This window comes from Bemisia tabaci, chromosome 8 (genome assembly GCF_918797505.1).
Source record: "Bemisia tabaci chromosome 8, PGI_BMITA_v3".
Lineage (NCBI taxonomy): Eukaryota > Metazoa > Arthropoda > Insecta > Hemiptera > Aleyrodidae > Bemisia > Bemisia tabaci.
This window is the reverse complement of record NC_092800.1, coordinates 14,667,190-14,686,111: the sequence shown is the minus strand read 5'-3', so window position 1 is coordinate 14,686,111 and position 18,922 is coordinate 14,667,190. Positions and strand designations below refer to the sequence as shown.

At 40.3% G+C, this 18,922-nt stretch overlaps 1 protein-coding gene across 2 annotated transcripts in view; it reads right to left on the bottom strand.

The window, feature by feature from the left end:
* Positions 1-18,922, bottom strand: part of LOC109037253 (uncharacterized) — a 335,208-nt gene that overhangs the window by 172,209 nt on the left and 144,077 nt on the right. For both annotated transcript variants that reach the window (XM_072303873.1, XM_072303872.1), the window contains one exon: positions 4,684-4,860. In XM_072303873.1, the coding sequence (XP_072159974.1) occupies positions 4,684-4,860 (177 nt within the window). The remainder of the gene's footprint in view (positions 1-4,683; positions 4,861-18,922) is intronic.

Genomic DNA, 18,922 nt, shown 5'->3' with positions numbered 1-18,922 from the left:
CCGGACTTACTGTAACACCTCCATTCCTCAAGTCCGGTGAGGAATACGTCTCTACCCTTAACTCAATATAATATACAAATTGATAAGTGAGTGCTTTAGTCTCCTGAAAACAGAATTGCGAAACTTAAAATTGGAGAAAAATGATGAGTAAATGAAAAAATGGAACCAATTGATGGGATATGTCGCATGCCATTCTGACACAAAATATGGCGTCTATCGAATCACCTTAACTAAATAAAATAACCAAATTTTCAACTCTCAAACTATCAACTATCAACTATCAAAATTCAAACTATCAAAATTTCCAACAATGACAAAAATGATTGTAATATACCTATAATGTAATGAAATATACACGCTCTAATCATTTAATTTGTATTACCTTTATGTTATGTACCTACATGTTATACTATTTTTATAATAAATTTTGCCAACATGCTTTTCAATTCAGTCTACAACATTTCATTCCGACGTGGCAATAATGATTTATAATGCCCCTAAACATTAAAATGAATTACAATAGTAATGCCGCATTATAATGTCGTATTATACATCGCAACGATTCATGTCCTACTGATTATTGATTATTGTAAGATGAATTCTGTTTTCTCTGATTGTATGTTTCATACGTGCGAAGCAAGTACGGGTCACTAGAAACGTGGTTCGTACGGGTGGCTGATGAAATTGATCTTCGAATACCTTTTGATGAGCTAGGGAAATGGAACCATCTGCATCTCATGGACAATAAATAGTTGCCGTAATTAAGGTCATCCCGTGATTAAGGTGCCGTGATTTAAGTCATAAATTCTTCATCTAATTCTTGATTCATCTCCAAAATGTCTGCTAAAGCTTTCATGCGCTTCTCCTTGTATGCATGAATGAGCAAATTGGGTATCGAACAAGCGGACTTTTTTGAAAATTTAGATGATTCTGGACAATATCGTACAGAAGTCCACGAGCTGCAGATAGAACCATTACCTCTAGCTCATCAAAAGTTATTCGAAGATCATTCAACAACCTCTTTGACAAGTTGCAAAAACTTTTCGTTAACAATAGTGTCACACGGTACTAGGAATATTTACTATTTAACGAACCTTATATTTCCCTGACTCAGTCCTAAATTATAGAAGTATGCGTTACTTTTCCAGCAATCCAAAAAACAATTATACAAAAAACCAATACCTACACTTTCAGATATAAAAATGCAAATTTTTTTGCAGCCTCGCTAAACGACTTATCAACCAGAGATTTTTTAGGAAGCGGACCTCCAAAGAACTTTCAAAATTAAAAGTATACAACAAGTGATAATGCCATATATTCGCCATATCAAAGCCCAATACACATTTATACACCGGCTACGTAAATCTGCTAAGTTACAAAACATGAATCGACAGTTGTCGGATTGTACATCAATGACAAAATGTGTCTAGGCCCTCATTCTTGACTACAACTACTGCCCCCAGAGCCGCTCTCCGACGCCAATGCGTTGGAGCTTCCTGCTTGTTTCCTTTCCTTGCTTTTTTCATCTTCTTACTCTTGTATTCGTCGATTTCCTCATTATATTAGCCCTCTTTCTCTTTCTTTCGTTTCACCGAAGATAGTCGTATTAACCAACATAAAGTTTTGAGAAAATGCGCGATAAAATTGACGAATTTTATTTTCAACAATACAAAAAGGGCCTTATTCATTCCCATGATGGGGGCAAGAATGTCGTAAGTGCTATCTTCCGCATGTTTTCGTAGTTGCGTTTTGCACACAAAACAAACACATTTTAAGGTTCGAAATTCGCAGAATTGGTCACCGTTTTACTAAATAAGCACAGCTCTCTGGCGGAAGAATGACCACCTCTGTATTATGTGAAAAAAAAATCAATTTCTGTGTACATACGGCTTTTGCATTGATCTCGTTTTCGTATAAAGAATACGAATTTTGCGCCGTGCTATAGGTCATCTAAATTATATTAGACTAATTTTGAAGGCAACTCGATTTTGAACATTTGAGCATTACGGCTCTCTTCAGTAACACAGCGGCTTCATTGTCCTCTTTTCCCTTCTTCTTCTTCCTCTTTTTTCTCATGTTTTTCGTTTTCCCTTTCTTTCTCTCCTCATTTTTCCTCTTCTTCCTCTCTTTCCTTCTCTTCCTTTTCATTTCCCACATTGATTTTTCCTTGCAGATAGGTGCTTTTATTGATGAACCAGAAACAATATTTCTCATGTTTCCCTTATTTCCTTTCTTTCTCTCCTCATTTTTCCACTTCTTCCCTTCCTTCTTCCCTTCCTTCTTCCTTTCCCCGCTCTTCCTTTCCTTTCCCGCTCTTCCCTTCCTTTCCCACTTTGATTTTTCCTTGCATATAGGTGCTTTTATCAATGAACTGGAAATAATAGTTCCTCATGGCAAAATGTAGTCCGATTCGTACGTGCTTAAGCTGCAGTGCGGCAGAACCAACAGCCTAAAGCGAGGAGTACGTAAGTGCAAGGGGCCGCCGACACAAGATGACGATGACGGTCTTCTTTGAGGGATAAAGTCTCCACTTAGGAAACCCCTCAAGTGGATCTCCGTCGTCCCGCTCAAAAACCGCGTAACTGCAAGGATAAACTCTTACGGACGCGTTGTTTTTTACAAAGTGGGTCCGTTTTGCGCGTGGTCGAGTGTTAATGTAATTAACTGCGTACTCGCGCTCATTAGCGTGCTCTACGCAACTGTTGCTCAGCCGCCCCGATAAGGCACCTCAAGCTAAGGAAAAACGCCGTATGTATATTCAAGTGTTGCCAAATTCCATCAGAAAAAATTTTCATTTTTCTAGAAAAGCCATGAATGTATTGTACCGAAATTTGTAGGTACCTCAGATCAAATGGAGATGTTGCATGTGTGAGGAATTTGCGATTTGACCATGGATTCTCATGTGAAAGTTCGCGAAGAACGCGATGGTACCACTGGCTTTGTCTGAAATCAACTCCCAAGCTCAAAAAAAGCTCTCAAGTTGAGGCCAAAATGGAGGGGATATCCCACGCTATCCTGAGAGTCCACCTCTACATCAAGACAAACTCTCCATGCAAAGATAGGGAGCAAATACATTAGCAGTGATGCCGTGTTTTCAGTTTTAAAGACCCCAAAAAAAGTGGCAGCCCTGTCAATGTATTTGCTCCCTATCTTTGCATTTGGAGTTTGTCTTGATGTAGACGTGGGCTCTCAGGATAGCGTTGGATATCCCCTCCATTTTGGCCTCAACTTGAGAGCTTTTTTTGAGCTTGGGAGTTGATTTCAGAGAAAACCAGTGGCACCATCGTGTTTCTCGTGAACTTTTACATAAGAATCAATGGTCAAATCGCAAATTCCTCACACATATGCAACACCTCCATTTTCATTTTTCGAGAAAAGCCATGAATATATTGTACCGGAATTTGTAGGTACCTCAGATCAAATCGCGATTGACAATCTCTGAAAAATTGAGTGAGAAAAAATCTGAACTTCCCGAATAAATTTGTGATTTATCAAATAGATTTGACAACTACTAAATACTCACACGTTGTTTTTCCTTAGCGGGCAGCTTTGACCGAGCGCAGCGACTATAGCGGCCGATCTCCGATTACGTCATTTGGTCCACTGTCGAATTGCCTTCAAACGAATTAGGATAGACAAATAAAGCGTGTTTTCGTTTCAAATTGGATGGACTTGGGTCAAACGGATTGACAATTTTGTGTTTTTTTTCTTTTTTCTTTTTTAACAATTCGCCCGGCTCGAGGCTTACTAGCCGGGCGATTGTTCAATGCAATCGCCCCTTAGTAATGGAATTTATCGATCAAGGCGGTGCGATTTCAATTCAATGATCGACCGATTTTTATTCAATGATATAAGTATGTAAAGTTAATGCTGGATAACTGATGAAATATTCAAGATGATTGTTATAACATTAATGCTTCAGAAAATTCTTATCCCGTAATTTTCAAATGCGGAGTTTGAGGGGTCAAAAACTCCTTAAAAGATCTCCTGCAGTCTTTAAACGGCTGGAATTTTTTAAAAAAAAATAATAAAAATCACTTGAAAAATTGGGATTTTTTTAATAACTTTTAACGTTCAAATGTTTTCAAACATAAATTTTACCTGATAAATAGTTCCTGAAAACATAATTTTTAACAAATAGTGAGAGCTTTTGAAAAAAGCCTGTTAAACATTTGTTGCTCCTTAAGCAGTAACTACGAATGTCGGTACGTAAGAAAAACTTCCTTGGAATCAAAAAGAGCTTAGGCAGAATATTTCTCGAATAGGATTTGACGGAAAACAAAACTATCATAATTCCTAACGTCTAATTCCTTGTCTCTTTACTTACAGCACTAGATAAATCCGTTTGATTCAAAATTGATTTCTACTCGTGGAATATAAAATGTATAAAATCTACCGCAGAGTACACATAAGAATCAGCTCGATGGACAAAATCAACGATCTCCTTCAAGCCTCCATGCACAGTGGCGATTCTGGAAAGTTAGCGACACTGCTTCTCCATCATTTAAATGTATGTAAAACAATCGATTCTAAGTCAGACAGGGTGTTTCACCTATACTCGATATATTCGATGGATTTAAATGGAGGATCAACAGTGTTGCCAACATGCTGGAATCAACCTTCATCCATACACATTCTGTATACTGCCTTGACAAAAGAGAAAGGACTGGAAAAGTGACTTACCCGACATAAAGCGACGCCTGTGTCAAGTCTGTCCATAAAATTATTTACATTCATGTACAACTCTGGGTAAAGACCGTTGAGCCATTCGGCCAAATCCTCTTTCATGGCCCATAGATACTCCTCACTGGATTTAAACGGTCTGAAGGATCGCGACTCGAGAAGCACCGTATTTGCCATCTGAAAAAGAAACAAATGTATTGATTAGAAAATACACACATGAAAAAAATTAGGAATTCAACTTAAAAGTTCAATTAAGTGTCGTTAAGCAGTACAGCACTACCTACATGAAAGTCTTGAAAAAAGACATAAGCACGATGTAACAGTCGCAGATAACGAGGACGTTCCATTTAAAAGCAATCGCGGTTAAACGAATCCGCGGATAACGAGGATACACAGTGAGAGTATAGAGCTAGGAGCGAGATGTAAGAATCACGAATGAAACAATTTTAAAGGAGAGCTTGTTTTTTCGCCTCGTTCATTGAGTTCGATGTTCATTTGTGGCCGCCCTCAATGAAAAATACCATTGCTCGCAAAGGCACAATTTTCCATGAGATTTCCGACAATTTTTTCGAGTTTAGTTAAAATTTGTTGAAAAATCAGCATCAAAGTTTTTGACGGGAAACACTCATGTCGATATACACGATGAATGTCAGGCTAAGCACTTGGCTTGACTAATTGTTTGCATATTAGGTCCGGATTGCTAAACTAAGTACTCAACTCTTTGGTCACCGGCGAGGAGATGGTAAGAGATGGGACCATAAAGTGAATCTGAGCGTGCGTCTTATTTCCAAGAGTAACTTTTACACTATTGGAATGTCGTGGAATCAATTTTAAGGTTTTCGGACCTGAAATTCCATTCTTCGTCACATTTGTGTACACTGGAAAAAAAACACATTGGATCTAGAGTCCAGACTCTTGAAAACATTGACAAGAAAAATGACTCTTGATTCAATCAGGAGGAGGTCCGTTCAAATTAAGAGGCTTGGTTCTTGATTTAAGCTTAAATCTGATTGAATCAAGAGTATTTTTTCTTGTCCATATCTAAGAGTCTGGACACTTGATCCTATGTCGACGGTGAAACTACCAAACCACGTATCTCGGTTTGCGACGTCGCAGACTTCCTGTCATACTTTATTTTTTAAATGATAAACTACTTAACATCCAGTTTTGAAAATTTTTGTGATTTTTCCTCTTTGTGCGGAGAAAATTCCGTGAAAATTTCAAGGAATGATATTAATTTGGTATACTTCAAAAAAATAAAATGTGAGCGTAGATTTTTAAACACCGCAAACGAGATACGTGGTTTGGTAGTTTCACCGTCGATGTGTTTTTTTTTTTTTTTTTTTTTTTTTTTTTTTTTTTTTTTTTTCCAGTGTAAGCATCCATACAATTTTTCAGTAAAACTTGCTTCACTCAAGATCACAAAAATGTCACTTTCATCTACAATATCCTTCGCTCAATGAAATGTTCATACCACGTTTTCTTTTGATACGCTCCCGCGGCTCGTGATAAAAGCGGTCGCTCTTTATCTACAATTCAATTCAAAGCGAATAAATCACGAAACTAACGCAAAAACTAATGTTTCCGACTTGACCGCAATTAGCCGCGGCCGAGAAAAAATGATAACTCACCCGCGTTTAACCGGCAATTACCGCAAATCAGTGACTGACGGCCCAAGGTTTCGCCTCTTTTTCACATTTGTCCGCTTTTATGCTAAAAGGAACTATGTCTCACGCAAAGTCTATGCACATAGTTCCTTTTAGCATAAAAACGTCCATTTGTCCGGCTTTATCGAAGATCCGCGTGCTGTCCATAAGGAGCCCTCAGCACTTAGGTTCTTCTTCAAAATGACCCTTCATTTGCCTTTATTAGTCGCTTGTTTGATTCCTCTAATTTTTCCCCGCCTGCCCACCGCGCTATTCCCTTTCGCGGAGTCTATTATGTTCCATTATGTTCCGCGGCGCCAGAGCACGAATCAAAGACCGGCTTTTAGTTAGTGTTTAGATTGCATTATTGATAGCTCCAACCTTGCATGATCGCTTGCGTCTTGCGTTTGCCGCATGACTCCTGTCCATTTCGCTGCGCCTTGGATCTAGGTAAGAGTGAGCTGTCTATGGGCGTTTATAAGGAGTATTCTCTACCAATGGATCGGTTGCTTTGGTCACAGTTGTGAGTACATGGTTACAGTTTGGAGGTTGAAGTTGAATGAAAAGATATGACCAAAACGTCATGCTTCTATGTTAAACATTCACTTTTTGCTATCGAAAACAATACATTTTCGCATCATATTCGGCACCTATTAGGAAAGCGCGTGGCTGGTCATCTAGATGTCTGACACAGTGTTTATCACACTGAGAAACATGTTCTACACTGAAAAAAACTCCGGCCGTGGAAGCTGCACTTTCAGGCTATATACAGACCTACCGTCCGCGTTCCGGGCTCAGAGGCCGAAAATTCCGGAGCATCCGGAGCAATCGAAGCTACGGCGCCAGCGCCCGGAACTTTCGGCCTCTGAGCCCGGAACGCACGGTATGTCTATACAGCCCGTAACTTTTTTCAGTTTAAGAAAAATGCCGCGATAGAATTGCTCGTTGAATCGATTGGAAATACCTTTAAAATGACTGCAAGTCTGTTTCAAATAGTATAGGATTTCGGTAAAAAGAAAGAAATTTCCCGTTGTTTCAACGAGGAACATTCGTCGCAGCAGGGTAAGCATTGCCACGAATCTAGGTCTGGTTGCTAGATTTCTTGCGGATCAAATAAATCCAAGAATCGATAATGTTTTTAAAAAAATAATCCTTTCCCGACGATAAATGGAAAATTTTTCTCCTTGCAAGACTAAAATCTGTGGGTAATATCATACGGCTTCAAACGACAGATAAATTGAATCACTCTTAATGACTTAACTGCATTTTATTCTCGCCATGTCAGAGATTAAATTAAATCGATCTTTCCCATAACCTGTTTTTAAGACGGAGATTCATTAAGACATCATAAGGGTGTTGAACCAAAAACAAATTACAAGAATCAATTGAAGTGTAAAACTCACAAGAAATCTAGACTTTTATGGATGCTTCTTGAGAAGAGTCATCTGAATCAAGCACGACATGCCGCGGTGTGCCTTGACAATAACTCGATACTTATCGCATTAACCGATTATTCCGTCTACATGGAGGTACCTGGCGTCGATTTATTGTAATATTATCGGATAAAGAATTGCGATAAATTGCGATTTCATTGCAAAAATTTATGATGAAATCGTGATTTTATTAACGGCGATTTATCGCAATATTATCGAACAAAAAATCGTGATAAATTCGTCGCTCCTCTGACGTAAGGGCGTACCCCGATTTCCACATAGGCCCGAGAATGCCTAGATTTATATGTAAAACGGGGCTTACGTGGAAATGAAGATACGCCCTTATGTCAGAGGGACAACGAATTAAGGTAAAATTTCGATTTTATCTAACGCGATTTTGCAGAGATACAATTGCTTCAAGATTGAGGATAATCGCTCAGATGTTCCTTGTTATTTAATCGCCGAAAAAATAGTAAGAAAATCGCAACTTAACTTCGAAATATCGTAATTTTTCCGTTGAAAAATGCAATTTTGGGATATATCGACTCAGGTTGCGTATATTTTTGTGAGAATCCAGAGTGCATTTTCCCTGAAGATTTCCCAAGAAGCGCTCCGAAGAAGACGGTGTCTTTTTCTTCCCTGCGTGTGCGAAGTGTATCTCGTCGTTCAATTGTCATTTCATAATTTAGCCGTCATTACCTCGGACAACTATCCAGAGAGCATTTAAGCGCACAACGAGGAGAGAAAAGTTAAACGTGAAAGTGGTATGAAGACGTGCGAGGCTCTTATCGGAGTCTACGTGATCCCACGTCTGACGACTCAGAAAACTCGGTCCGGCCGGACGAGCGTTTCGTCACAAAAGAGGAGAAAAAATGAAACAAATCGAAATACCTCATGTCTCTCTTATTTTATTCCTGTGATCGTAATTTGTCGATAATTTTGCAAACGATCTCGCACGTCCTCTGCTGTCCAGAGGAAGAAAGCCGTATGAGCATTTGGACGCTGTCGTATTTCCACAGAAAATGTTGTAAATTAATTTATTTTATTTTAGTACTTATCCAATAAAATCATCATACATTTACCGACCAAATCACAACTTATCGCGATCTCTGCTACTTAAGATTTTGGAAATTCCACAATGCTATCTTCTTTATAGTGTTAACGTTTTGATATACGATCAAGTTTCGAACTAATTCGTATCCAAATGGGAAGAACCGCGTGTTCTAAAATCGTTAGGTACTTCGCATTACATTCAAATGGAAACTGCCTCGGCAATGTTTATGAAAGTCAAACAATTTCAAGAACTTGAAAATTTGAAAAATAGGCTCGTTATATTGTAAAACTTTTCAAGGCATCACAAACGCTGGTAAATGTCCTCTTTTGTCCCCATTCTCCGGTTCCGACAACCAGGGTGTCTACTATAACATGCTGGCCAAAAATCAGTACTTTTACAGTAATTTTTCAGTACATTCTCAAAAACTTCAGTACCTCCTCAACAGAAACAAGCAGGAAGCTCCAACGCCTTGGCGTCGGAGAGCGGCTCTGGGGGCAGAAATCACACACACAACGAAGAACGAGGCGCTACAGACGAGTCCGTCCAGGACAAGTTAAAAAATTCCCATGAGCCGAGTGCCGTAGGTTAAGGGCCCGTTCGCCAAAACTAATCGGAACTGTATGAATGAATTGCTCCTTTTAAAAATCAAAACAATATCGAATTGCGATATATTACATAGTTAAGATAGGGTTATGTCCTGTCGTAAGCGGCGACATACAGTCGATATCATTTCAATAATCGCCCCAATGGCCACGATAGTTGTTAGACGTTTACGGTTTCCCTGGTAACCTTTGTTTGCTAACAGCTGATATCGAGTAAATGACTAGGAAGCTCCAACCCAGTGGTTAAAGCTTCCTTAACCGCGAAAACTTTAAAATTCAAATTTTCAAATTTTGAACGTAAAGTACATTTTTTCCATCACGAGATAAAAGCACAAACAAGTTTTGAATTGTTGACTGTATCACCATGATTCCAAAAATACAATACACAACATAGCATTGACTAACAATAAAACAGTATGCAATAAAATAAAGTCATGACAAGGAACATAGCCGAAAATGGCGCCGATTCCCATCAACCAACGCGCGGTCTCTACAATGTAACATGCTGCATTGATACTCCCCAGCTGGGACCGTCCGGAATAGCAGCTCTAGTGCAAGCACCAGAGCCGCTAAAATTCAGCACTTTTTAAGTACCTCCATTTGACGAAATTCGAAAAATTTCAAGAATTTGATTATCCCACTCAAATGGAGAGAAAAATGACCACAAAATGAAAAAAATTCCGGACCTCTTGCAGAATTTCCGCACTTTATCAGTACTTCCGGAACCCTTATAAAAAAATCAGTACTTTTTCCGGACTTGTAGACACCCTGCGACAACGCATTGCAGCGTGGATTTAAACTCCTTGCTACTTCGGTTGCGTTACATAAAGCTCGAAAGCTCCCTAGGATAGGTAAGCCGCGAACATTACAGCCCGGCCGGAATTTAATTTCAGCCGGGCGATAAATTAGGCGCGGCAACAGCGTCAATTTGCAGCTCGGCGCCCATAAAGAGCGTCGACGATGCGCGCCGGGGCCGTAAACAAGGCGCGTCGGGGGCCCCCACGGTCCATGGGCCCAGACTCCGCGGGGCCTACCGCTAAAATTACGGACCCGCAAAAACCGCATACCTCCATAAGGCTTACATCGACGTTGTGCGGTTGTTCCCAGCATGACGGAGATGCGTTTCCTATACTGCCGTCTTGGGATAGAACGACGTATGGTGTAAGCCTTCAAGCGTTGTCAAATTTCTCCCTATACACTGAAAAAAAAAATCTCGGTGTATTTACTAAGAAAAGGGTAAAATTACCAAGAATTCAGGGTTAGTAGTTTCAGTATTTGATCCAAATTTTTTCTTGGTAAAATTACCATTTATGGAATCGGTAATTTTACCGAGAAATCTCGTTAAAATTATTGAACTTTCTCGGTAATTTTACTAGACCTTGGTGAAAACGCCGAATTTTTTATCGACAGTGGTATAATTACCAAGATAAAACGGCAAAGTTACCGGAAATTGATTACCATTAAAAGTGGTATTCTTACCTGAAAAAAACATTAAAAATACCGGAATTAGGTAAGCTTACCAGTCTGTCTTGGTAAAATTACCAATAATTGGTAAAAAAAAGTGAGATGGTAAAGGTACCAACGGACCTTGGTAAAAACGCTTAGAGTTTTTTTTCTGTCTTTTTTTCTATGTTTTTCCTCCGATCGTTGAGAGGATTTTATTCGAAATGTGAGGTGATTTGTCCCATATTCTGGCGTGGTCAAACTCACTTGCAATTTATCCATCACATCGAATAGATACAAAATTTAGGCAGATTTTGATTTCTTAAAGTCCAATTCACACAATCAAACTTTTCATACAACTCATGAATGCAACTCATCGTAATGAAATTAGATGGTGTGATACTGACACGAGAAAACGACGAGTTGATGAATGATTGGAAGAAGACTTGAATGTGACGTCACATTCAACTTTTCGTTCAACTTTCCATCCAAATTTTTCGTTCAATTATGTCGGATGGAAAGTTTGATAGTGTGAATTGGGTTTTATTAAAAAATGATAACAGCTTAAACAGTAATCGACCTCTGTATCGACTGCGAGGTTTTCTCTAGAACGAGTCCTGTCTTTATTTTTGTTGAATTTTCTGATTTCTTTGGTTCAGAATGATTTTTAAGCTCCTATGCAGGGGCTATCGTCCTTCCTTCGGCTGACAATTCAAAATCTATCGGAATTTTCACTTACTTGCTGCGATAAATCGCACACCAATGGTGCGACCAATGGTCGCACGTTGAAGATGAATCGTGGGATTCACCTTGAACTGAAGCATCTGAAAATTCCAAGGAAAAATATGCGTAACTTTCCTCAAAAATACACGTTTCATTGGGTATGAGATTTGGCAACATTTGAATGTTCATACGACGTTTTACCGTAGGTAGGCAGTGCACATGATCGGAGCGAAACAATGATTAAATATTGCATCTTTTCTGGAACAATGGTGCATTATAATCACTTTTACTTTCCGTTTCCTCGACCGCCACCGCGTCCATCTACGGAGATCTCGCGTGCTGAGCGAAGAAACGCTTATGTCTCTAGAGTTCATTTCTGCGGATACGAGGTTCTTGCTAGGCATTGTGGCGATGGCGTCAGCGGCACGAAACGGACCTCCGACTGTGCCGCTCGCGATGAATCGAACCGAGAGTCAATAGTTGAGAAAAAACGCCGTACATGAGTATTTTGCATGTTGCTGGATCGTCTCCGATAAAATACTCGATTTCATGAAAAGTTAGCGGCGGGCTGATTATTGAGATCGATAGACAAAGTAGCAAAAGAAAAACTGAGCGAGGAACGGGTGACTGTAATGGACGAGGAGGTAAGTTACAGACTGATAAAATAAACTTTCAGGAAGCCCGCACACGAACCCTTCTTAAAAACTTTTTAAAAACTTTTGAAGAAAAGTACAACCACTCCTCACGTGCACGTTAACATTTTGTTTAATGTTTTTTAAAAGTTCTTTTTAAAGTTTTTTAAGTAACAGACTAACAAACGGCAATCCACCTGGGATCGTTCCGCTGGTTTCATTCCATCATTTCCCCGCCCTTAATCTATTACAACCACCGGTTTCAACCGAAAGGACGGCTGCATTTTTCCTTTTTTCCCCTTTTTTGTCTATTACTACGTCTATCAAATTCAATAATCAGCCTGTAGCATTGCCGTGCTCAGCATAAACGCCGTAAATCCATTAAGATTTTCCTGCGGTTTTTAGAACTTAGCACGTTATAAAATAAAAACTGTTTTACCCATGCACCTCAAATTTTCAGGTTAAGTTATAGATGGCACGGACAAAAGAATTCTGTAAAAAAATGCCCCAAGGTACATAAGTTTTTATAAGTTAAGATACATTGTTTCCAAAAAAATTAAAATGGCGTTTACGGCCATTTTTGCGTTGCACGGCAGAGCACTTTCCTACCGTATATGCAAAAAGCACCACTCATGGAATACGTGCATTGAGCGGCAACAATAATCAATACAATCAAAATCTCGCCAATTTTACTAAACGACCAACGACAATAAATCGATTGAGGATTCGATCGGATCCCATGCCGTTGGCGGGAACAATCGTTTCGAATTCCGCGATATCGAGCAATCGATTCTCATTCCGCTCGAAGTACCCTCGGAGCAAAGCTTAATGGGAGCTTTTTATTGTTTTTTTTTTCTTGTTCCTTCCCGGTTCCCGTGATGGATTAGGCATTGCGTAAGCTCATTTGAATGAGCGCCTTATCGTCGGCTTGTATGCAGATTCACCGCGAGTCCGTGAGGCATGAGTTGCGGGTGGAGAAGATACACCAGTGTTTTGCGATTTATCGATTGATCTGCCATTTAAACCTATGGTGAAGGATCGATGAACAGGGTGTTTGCGACATGCATCTTAATAATCGGTTCTTTACCATGGATGCAAATGGAGGAAATACTGATAATAATCGATCACTCACGCCTCGCTACTGAGATGGCGCGCGCGCAAGTTCCTCTTGCTAACCGACCACAAAAGTTCACTAAGACCCCTTCGATGAAAAAGGGATTGAACTTTTCTCCATAGCCCATGAATGATGAATGGCTTTGTTGAACGCGCGCATTAGCGCATGAGGTGTTAAAAGAGGAGGTTCCTCTGTGTCAGTGTTCGAAACTCACCTTTGAGTTTTAGGAGCCATAAGGCGCATCAAGCCCGATTTTTAGGCGCCATTGAAGATTTTTTAGGGGCCAAATTGACTTTTGGTCTATATATTACGGCGCATTTAATGAAAAGTTAGACGCAAGATGTTTTCGTAACAGAAATAGTAAGTAGCTGCAACTTGGAGAAGACAAAATCACTAAGAATGAAATAGTGAAGAAAATAAAAAGCAAGCTGCCTCTTGTAGTGCTGAAAATTCTGAGTTTTTCCAATTCAAATAGATTTGTTTTTCTTTCTTTACGTGACTTCCTGTGAAAATCCAGATTTTTAGGGGGCAATTTTTAGGGGCCGCGTTGGCGCAGAGCCTTCATTTTTTAGGCGCCATGACCGATTTTCTAGGCGCATTTGGCGCGTTGGCGCCTGTGAGTTTTGAACACTGCTCTGTGTTGTCGAGAGGAATCAGCCTCGAGGCGAGCCAGTAAAAAGTGGGACACTTATGAATTTCCTTCGAAAGCATGGAGCTCCCTCCGTTTTTTGTGATACCCTACGCTATGTCGCGCAGTTAGTTTAGTTACCTGTCCGATTCAAACTTGGATCGAGGGGCTTGGCGGACAAGGCGCATAAGTGCAGTTTTTGGAAAAATTGAGGTATGAATGATTTCAAGTGAAACTAGTCTTAATGCATATTTTGTGAAAAACTCGCTCCCGAATTCCAATCTTTAAATATCAAAAAGTCAGTTCGAACTTTCCTCACGCCATAAGGACCCAAGTAATTTCGAACCTTTAGACACGGATTTCTCGAAACAGCAAAAACTTCACTTATGCACCTCGTCCTCCAAGCCCCTCGATTTTACTATACTCACTCTTCCGAGTACGCCCATACAAGCATGTATTAACGGAGGAAAAATCGTCTATTCACACTGATGGCAAAATAATCAAAACTCTCATATTGTTCCTTATTTTTTAATGTCACGCTTTCCTATTTGTTCACCGACAGCTTGCAAACTACCGTCGATTGCTGATGGACAAGGCACGAATTGAAGCATTCGAATACATATTTATGGATCAAAATTTTACGTAAAACACGATTTTTGCATCAAAACTTACTTAAATCAACTCTCAACTAAGATATTAAAGTTTTAAACTTTACATTGGTTACGGGATATTTGAATTGCCCGGTCACAAGATACACAATACTCTATGTGAGTCAAATCGCGCCTTACAACGGTTTCGGCAGGCTTCCCAATCGGGCACTGTTGCTTTCCCAACCTTTATCATATCGCCAAGCACAGTGCCATCAGCTCGGGACGCGTATCAGCGCCTACAAGAGTGAGGGAATACTACACGCATTGCGCCAAACACAGTACAGGCTGAGCGGAGTACGACAGTCGGCGTCGAACGCATATTAGCGCCTACAAGACAGCAGAAATACTTCACGCATTGCGCCATAGTGCGCGCCTCAGTCGCTGAATGTTCGTAATTTCGCGGTGTCGGACAAACCGCCCACGGTGGACACAATTTCCGACCGATGTACACCACGAGCTTGTTACCTTTACTGTTCATAGTGTAAACAATTTGCTAAAGCTAAGTCAAAGCGTCAAGATTGAGGTTGTCAAATTTTCGTAATACAGAGCCTAACACGGTAACGTTTAGTGTGCGATTTGACTCACACAGACCATTGAGTTTTTATGAGTGGGAGGTTTGAATTCAAGCGTCAAGAGACATCAAACATTTTGGTTAAGAGTGAATTTCAGTAATTCTCGTTGCACAAACTGTGTTCTACGTGGAATTTTGGTTGAGAAACATGTAGCAGAATGCTTAACTTCGTACCTTGTCTATCGGTCCATTGCAGTGGCTTGGCGTGAATTATCGATTATCGATATTCACCCATTTGAGCTGTGGTAAAGAATCGATTATTAGGGTGTCCGCTGCGAACACCCTAATAATCGATCCTTTTCCATAGGTTTAAATGGTGAATCGATCGATGTATCGCAAAGCACGCCACGCCACTGGTCCATTGCCTGCGACGCACAGTGGATCGAATCTATTAGAGAGGTCGGACATGCAGTTATAGTTTGATTATTTTGTCACATTTTAAATTTCAAGAGGTGTTTATAGGAGAAAATTTCACGAGGGAGCCAATGGAACCACTTCTATGACCTCAAAGTTTTGTATAAACGGAGTAATGAACGTTTAAAGTTTCCGAATTTAGTCCGACCTCTCAAATTGACTCGATCCTTTGTGCGACCTATCCAAATGTTACTCTCCTGGAAAATTTACCACCGTAGAAAGTCCACCCTCCGCCCCCCCCCCCCCCGATGAAAATTGGGAAAATGTTTGCGCTCGCGAGCTCTGTAAGTGCTCGATGACAGTATGGGGTGATGGCGCGCCGTGCCAATGAGCGATTTTTCTCCGTCGAAGCTGCACAGCGCAGCGCCGGGCGTACGAGAAGGAATGAATCGAAATTGTTTCTCGATAATTTGCCACGCTCGACACGCCAATTTCCCGCGCAGGGGCCGCGGCTCCCGGCTCCATTCCAAAAAGGGTTGCCAAATCGAACGAAAAATAACCGAAATAACACTCTCGGGAGTGTGCTCTTCAGTTTGGTCTGATGGACCTTCATCGTTGATGCCAAAAATGTTACGTGGGGAAGGGGACACGGAAACAGAAGGGTCCCACACTGAAAAAAAATTCTCGGCGTTTTTACCAAAGTCTGTTGGTACCTTTACTATCTCACTTTTTTTTACAAATTATTGGTAATTTTACCACGACAGACTGGTAAGCTTACCTAAAAATCGGTATTTTTACTGTTTTTTTCAGGTAAAAATACCACTTTTCTTGGTAATCAATGCCCGGCAACTTTGCCAGTTTATCTCGGTAATTCTACCACAGCCGATAAAAAATATTGGCGTTTTTACCAAGGTCCAGTAGAATTACCTAGAAAGTTCAATAATTTTACCGAGATTTCTCGGTAAAATTACCAATTCCATAAATGGTAATTTTACCAAGAAAAAACTGGGATCAAATAGAGCCCTGAATTCTAGGTAATTTTACCCTTTTCTTAGAAAATACACCGATATTTTTTTTTTCAGTGCACCAAAGTGATCTAAAAATACCTTAAACTCAAGGGGGGGTTGCAAGGATCCTCATGGAAAAATATTGTATTTAGAGACGGCTCATGGGCAATTTCAGGGTCCTCAACAAAAATTTATTAAAATACAATTTTAAAGATAACAGGAGGGTCACAAAAAGCGCAAGGGATCTTCCTTCGCTCTCTTCGTTCTCCTTGTCCATCAATTTCAATTACCAACCTGCTGGTCTTTCCAACATAGGCTTAGAGTGAATTCGACAGATTTAACCAGCGAGGTGACATTAAAATTCATTGACAAAGAAGGCGATGGGAAGATAGAGCTGCCTCATTGATCAAAGCCGGCAGTTGTTACAGTTGGAGCACTTAGTCACTGTATTCATGAAGAAAGTATGCTCGGATATTCTTGAAATCTGATTGAAGGCTGATTATTGAAATTTATAGACAAAGCTGTAGACAAAGAAGACGTAGTGAGTGCGGAGCAATCCTATTGGTTGAAATGGGTGGTTTCTATAGACTAAAGAGGAAAATGATGGACCAACTTTATTGATGCTTTTGGTTAGTCTATTACTTACTTCTTACCTACTTATTTTTTATCACTGCTATCACTCTTCTTTCCTCTTGAGTTTTGCCTTATTTTGATTTCATTCCAATATGTAGTTGCAATAGATTTGTATTCTCGCTTTACTTAGTTTGCTAATAGTTTTGTAGTTTTTTTATACATTTCTTTAAATTTGTTTTTGTAAAATATTTCCACGTGTTGCAATGAAGAGGACCGCAGTGTTGGCGGCCGAAACGTTTGTTTCGTCTTGAATCCTGTAAGTTTTTTAGTATTTCTCATCTCTGTGTAGTTTGAAACATCATTTGTTTAATTTTTTTGGCTTGTAGCTGGATTACTTCAATTGTTTTACCATGTTCTGTGAAAGCCAGCCAAATTGGCATTAAAATGTATTTTAACTTACTTCTCTTGGCCATTGCAACTACCAGTCTCAACCAATAGGATCGATTCATTTATTCCTCCCTCTTCTTAGTCTTTTGGTTTTTTTTTAATAAATGCCAGTAATCAGCCCGCGGGATTGGGCCCAAATTAGTGCATTTTCCGAAATTCAACGATTTTTCAGAAACTTCTCAGCCTACATAGAGGAGTTTTCTCAAAAACACGACAACACTCCACGAAGACCGAGTTTCGGCCGGCGGCGTCGACAAAGCTGTAGACAAAGAAGACATAGCGAGAATGGAGCAATTCTATTGGTTGAAATGGGTGGTTTCTATAGACGAAAGAGGAAAATGATGGACCAACTATATTGATGCTTTTGGTTAGTCTATTACTCACCTGCCTTGCCCGTTGCAACCACCTGTCTCAACCAATAGGATCCATTTTCCCTCCCTCTTCTTAGTCTTTTGCTTTTTTTAAAAATACCAGTAATCAGGCCACGGGATTGGACACAAATTAGTGCATTTTCCGATTTTTCAGAAACTTCTCAGCCTACATAGAGGAGTTTCCTCAGAAACACGACAACGCTCGACGAAGACCGAGTTTGGGCCGGCGGCGACGACGACCCACATTGCCGATCGGTGCGGAACGGGAGTGTTTTCCCGCGGCCTCCGTCGCGAATCCCGACGGATCTGGCTTCTTCGGAGATGCCCGCTTTGTTTCAGCCGATGGGAAACTCCGAGACAAAAGACGACGGCGACGCACCGACCGCGCGCCCCTCACAAGAACCGCGACGACCGACGCACAACCGGACCCGCCGTCACTCGAGGCGCAAAAAATATGTCCAAGACGCCGCGCCGCGACGCGATCTGGAAATTAGCGGCGCCCGCGTCCACGAATTCCGACCGGGTCCCGGATCTGCGGGCCTCGCGAAAAGTAGGGTAACCGATACTGCTGTCGTACCCAAGACAGCAGAAATTTCAGAAATGCATGTTTCAGAAGAAGCCTAAAGAAGAACGCCTAAGAAGAAGATGCCTAAGAAGTTGAAGAAGATGCCTAATACGGTTCCTCCTGCGAGAAGACGAAGCGGACCAGGGTGGCATGAAACGTAAAAAAGAAATGAAAGATTGGAAATTTCAGTGAAATATTTCATGAAATTTCACAAGGCTATGAAATATTTCATATTTTTCAGGGGCTGGAGTATGCACTTCGCACTCAAACACACAAAAATAGAAGAAAGGAATTTTTTCATTTTACAAAACATGGAAAAGAGCCGGTATTTTTCAATATCTTTCAGAAATTTCTGATATTTCATGAAATATTTCACGTGAAATTTCAAGATTTTATTTTTCATGGAATTTGGCACCTTGAAGCGGA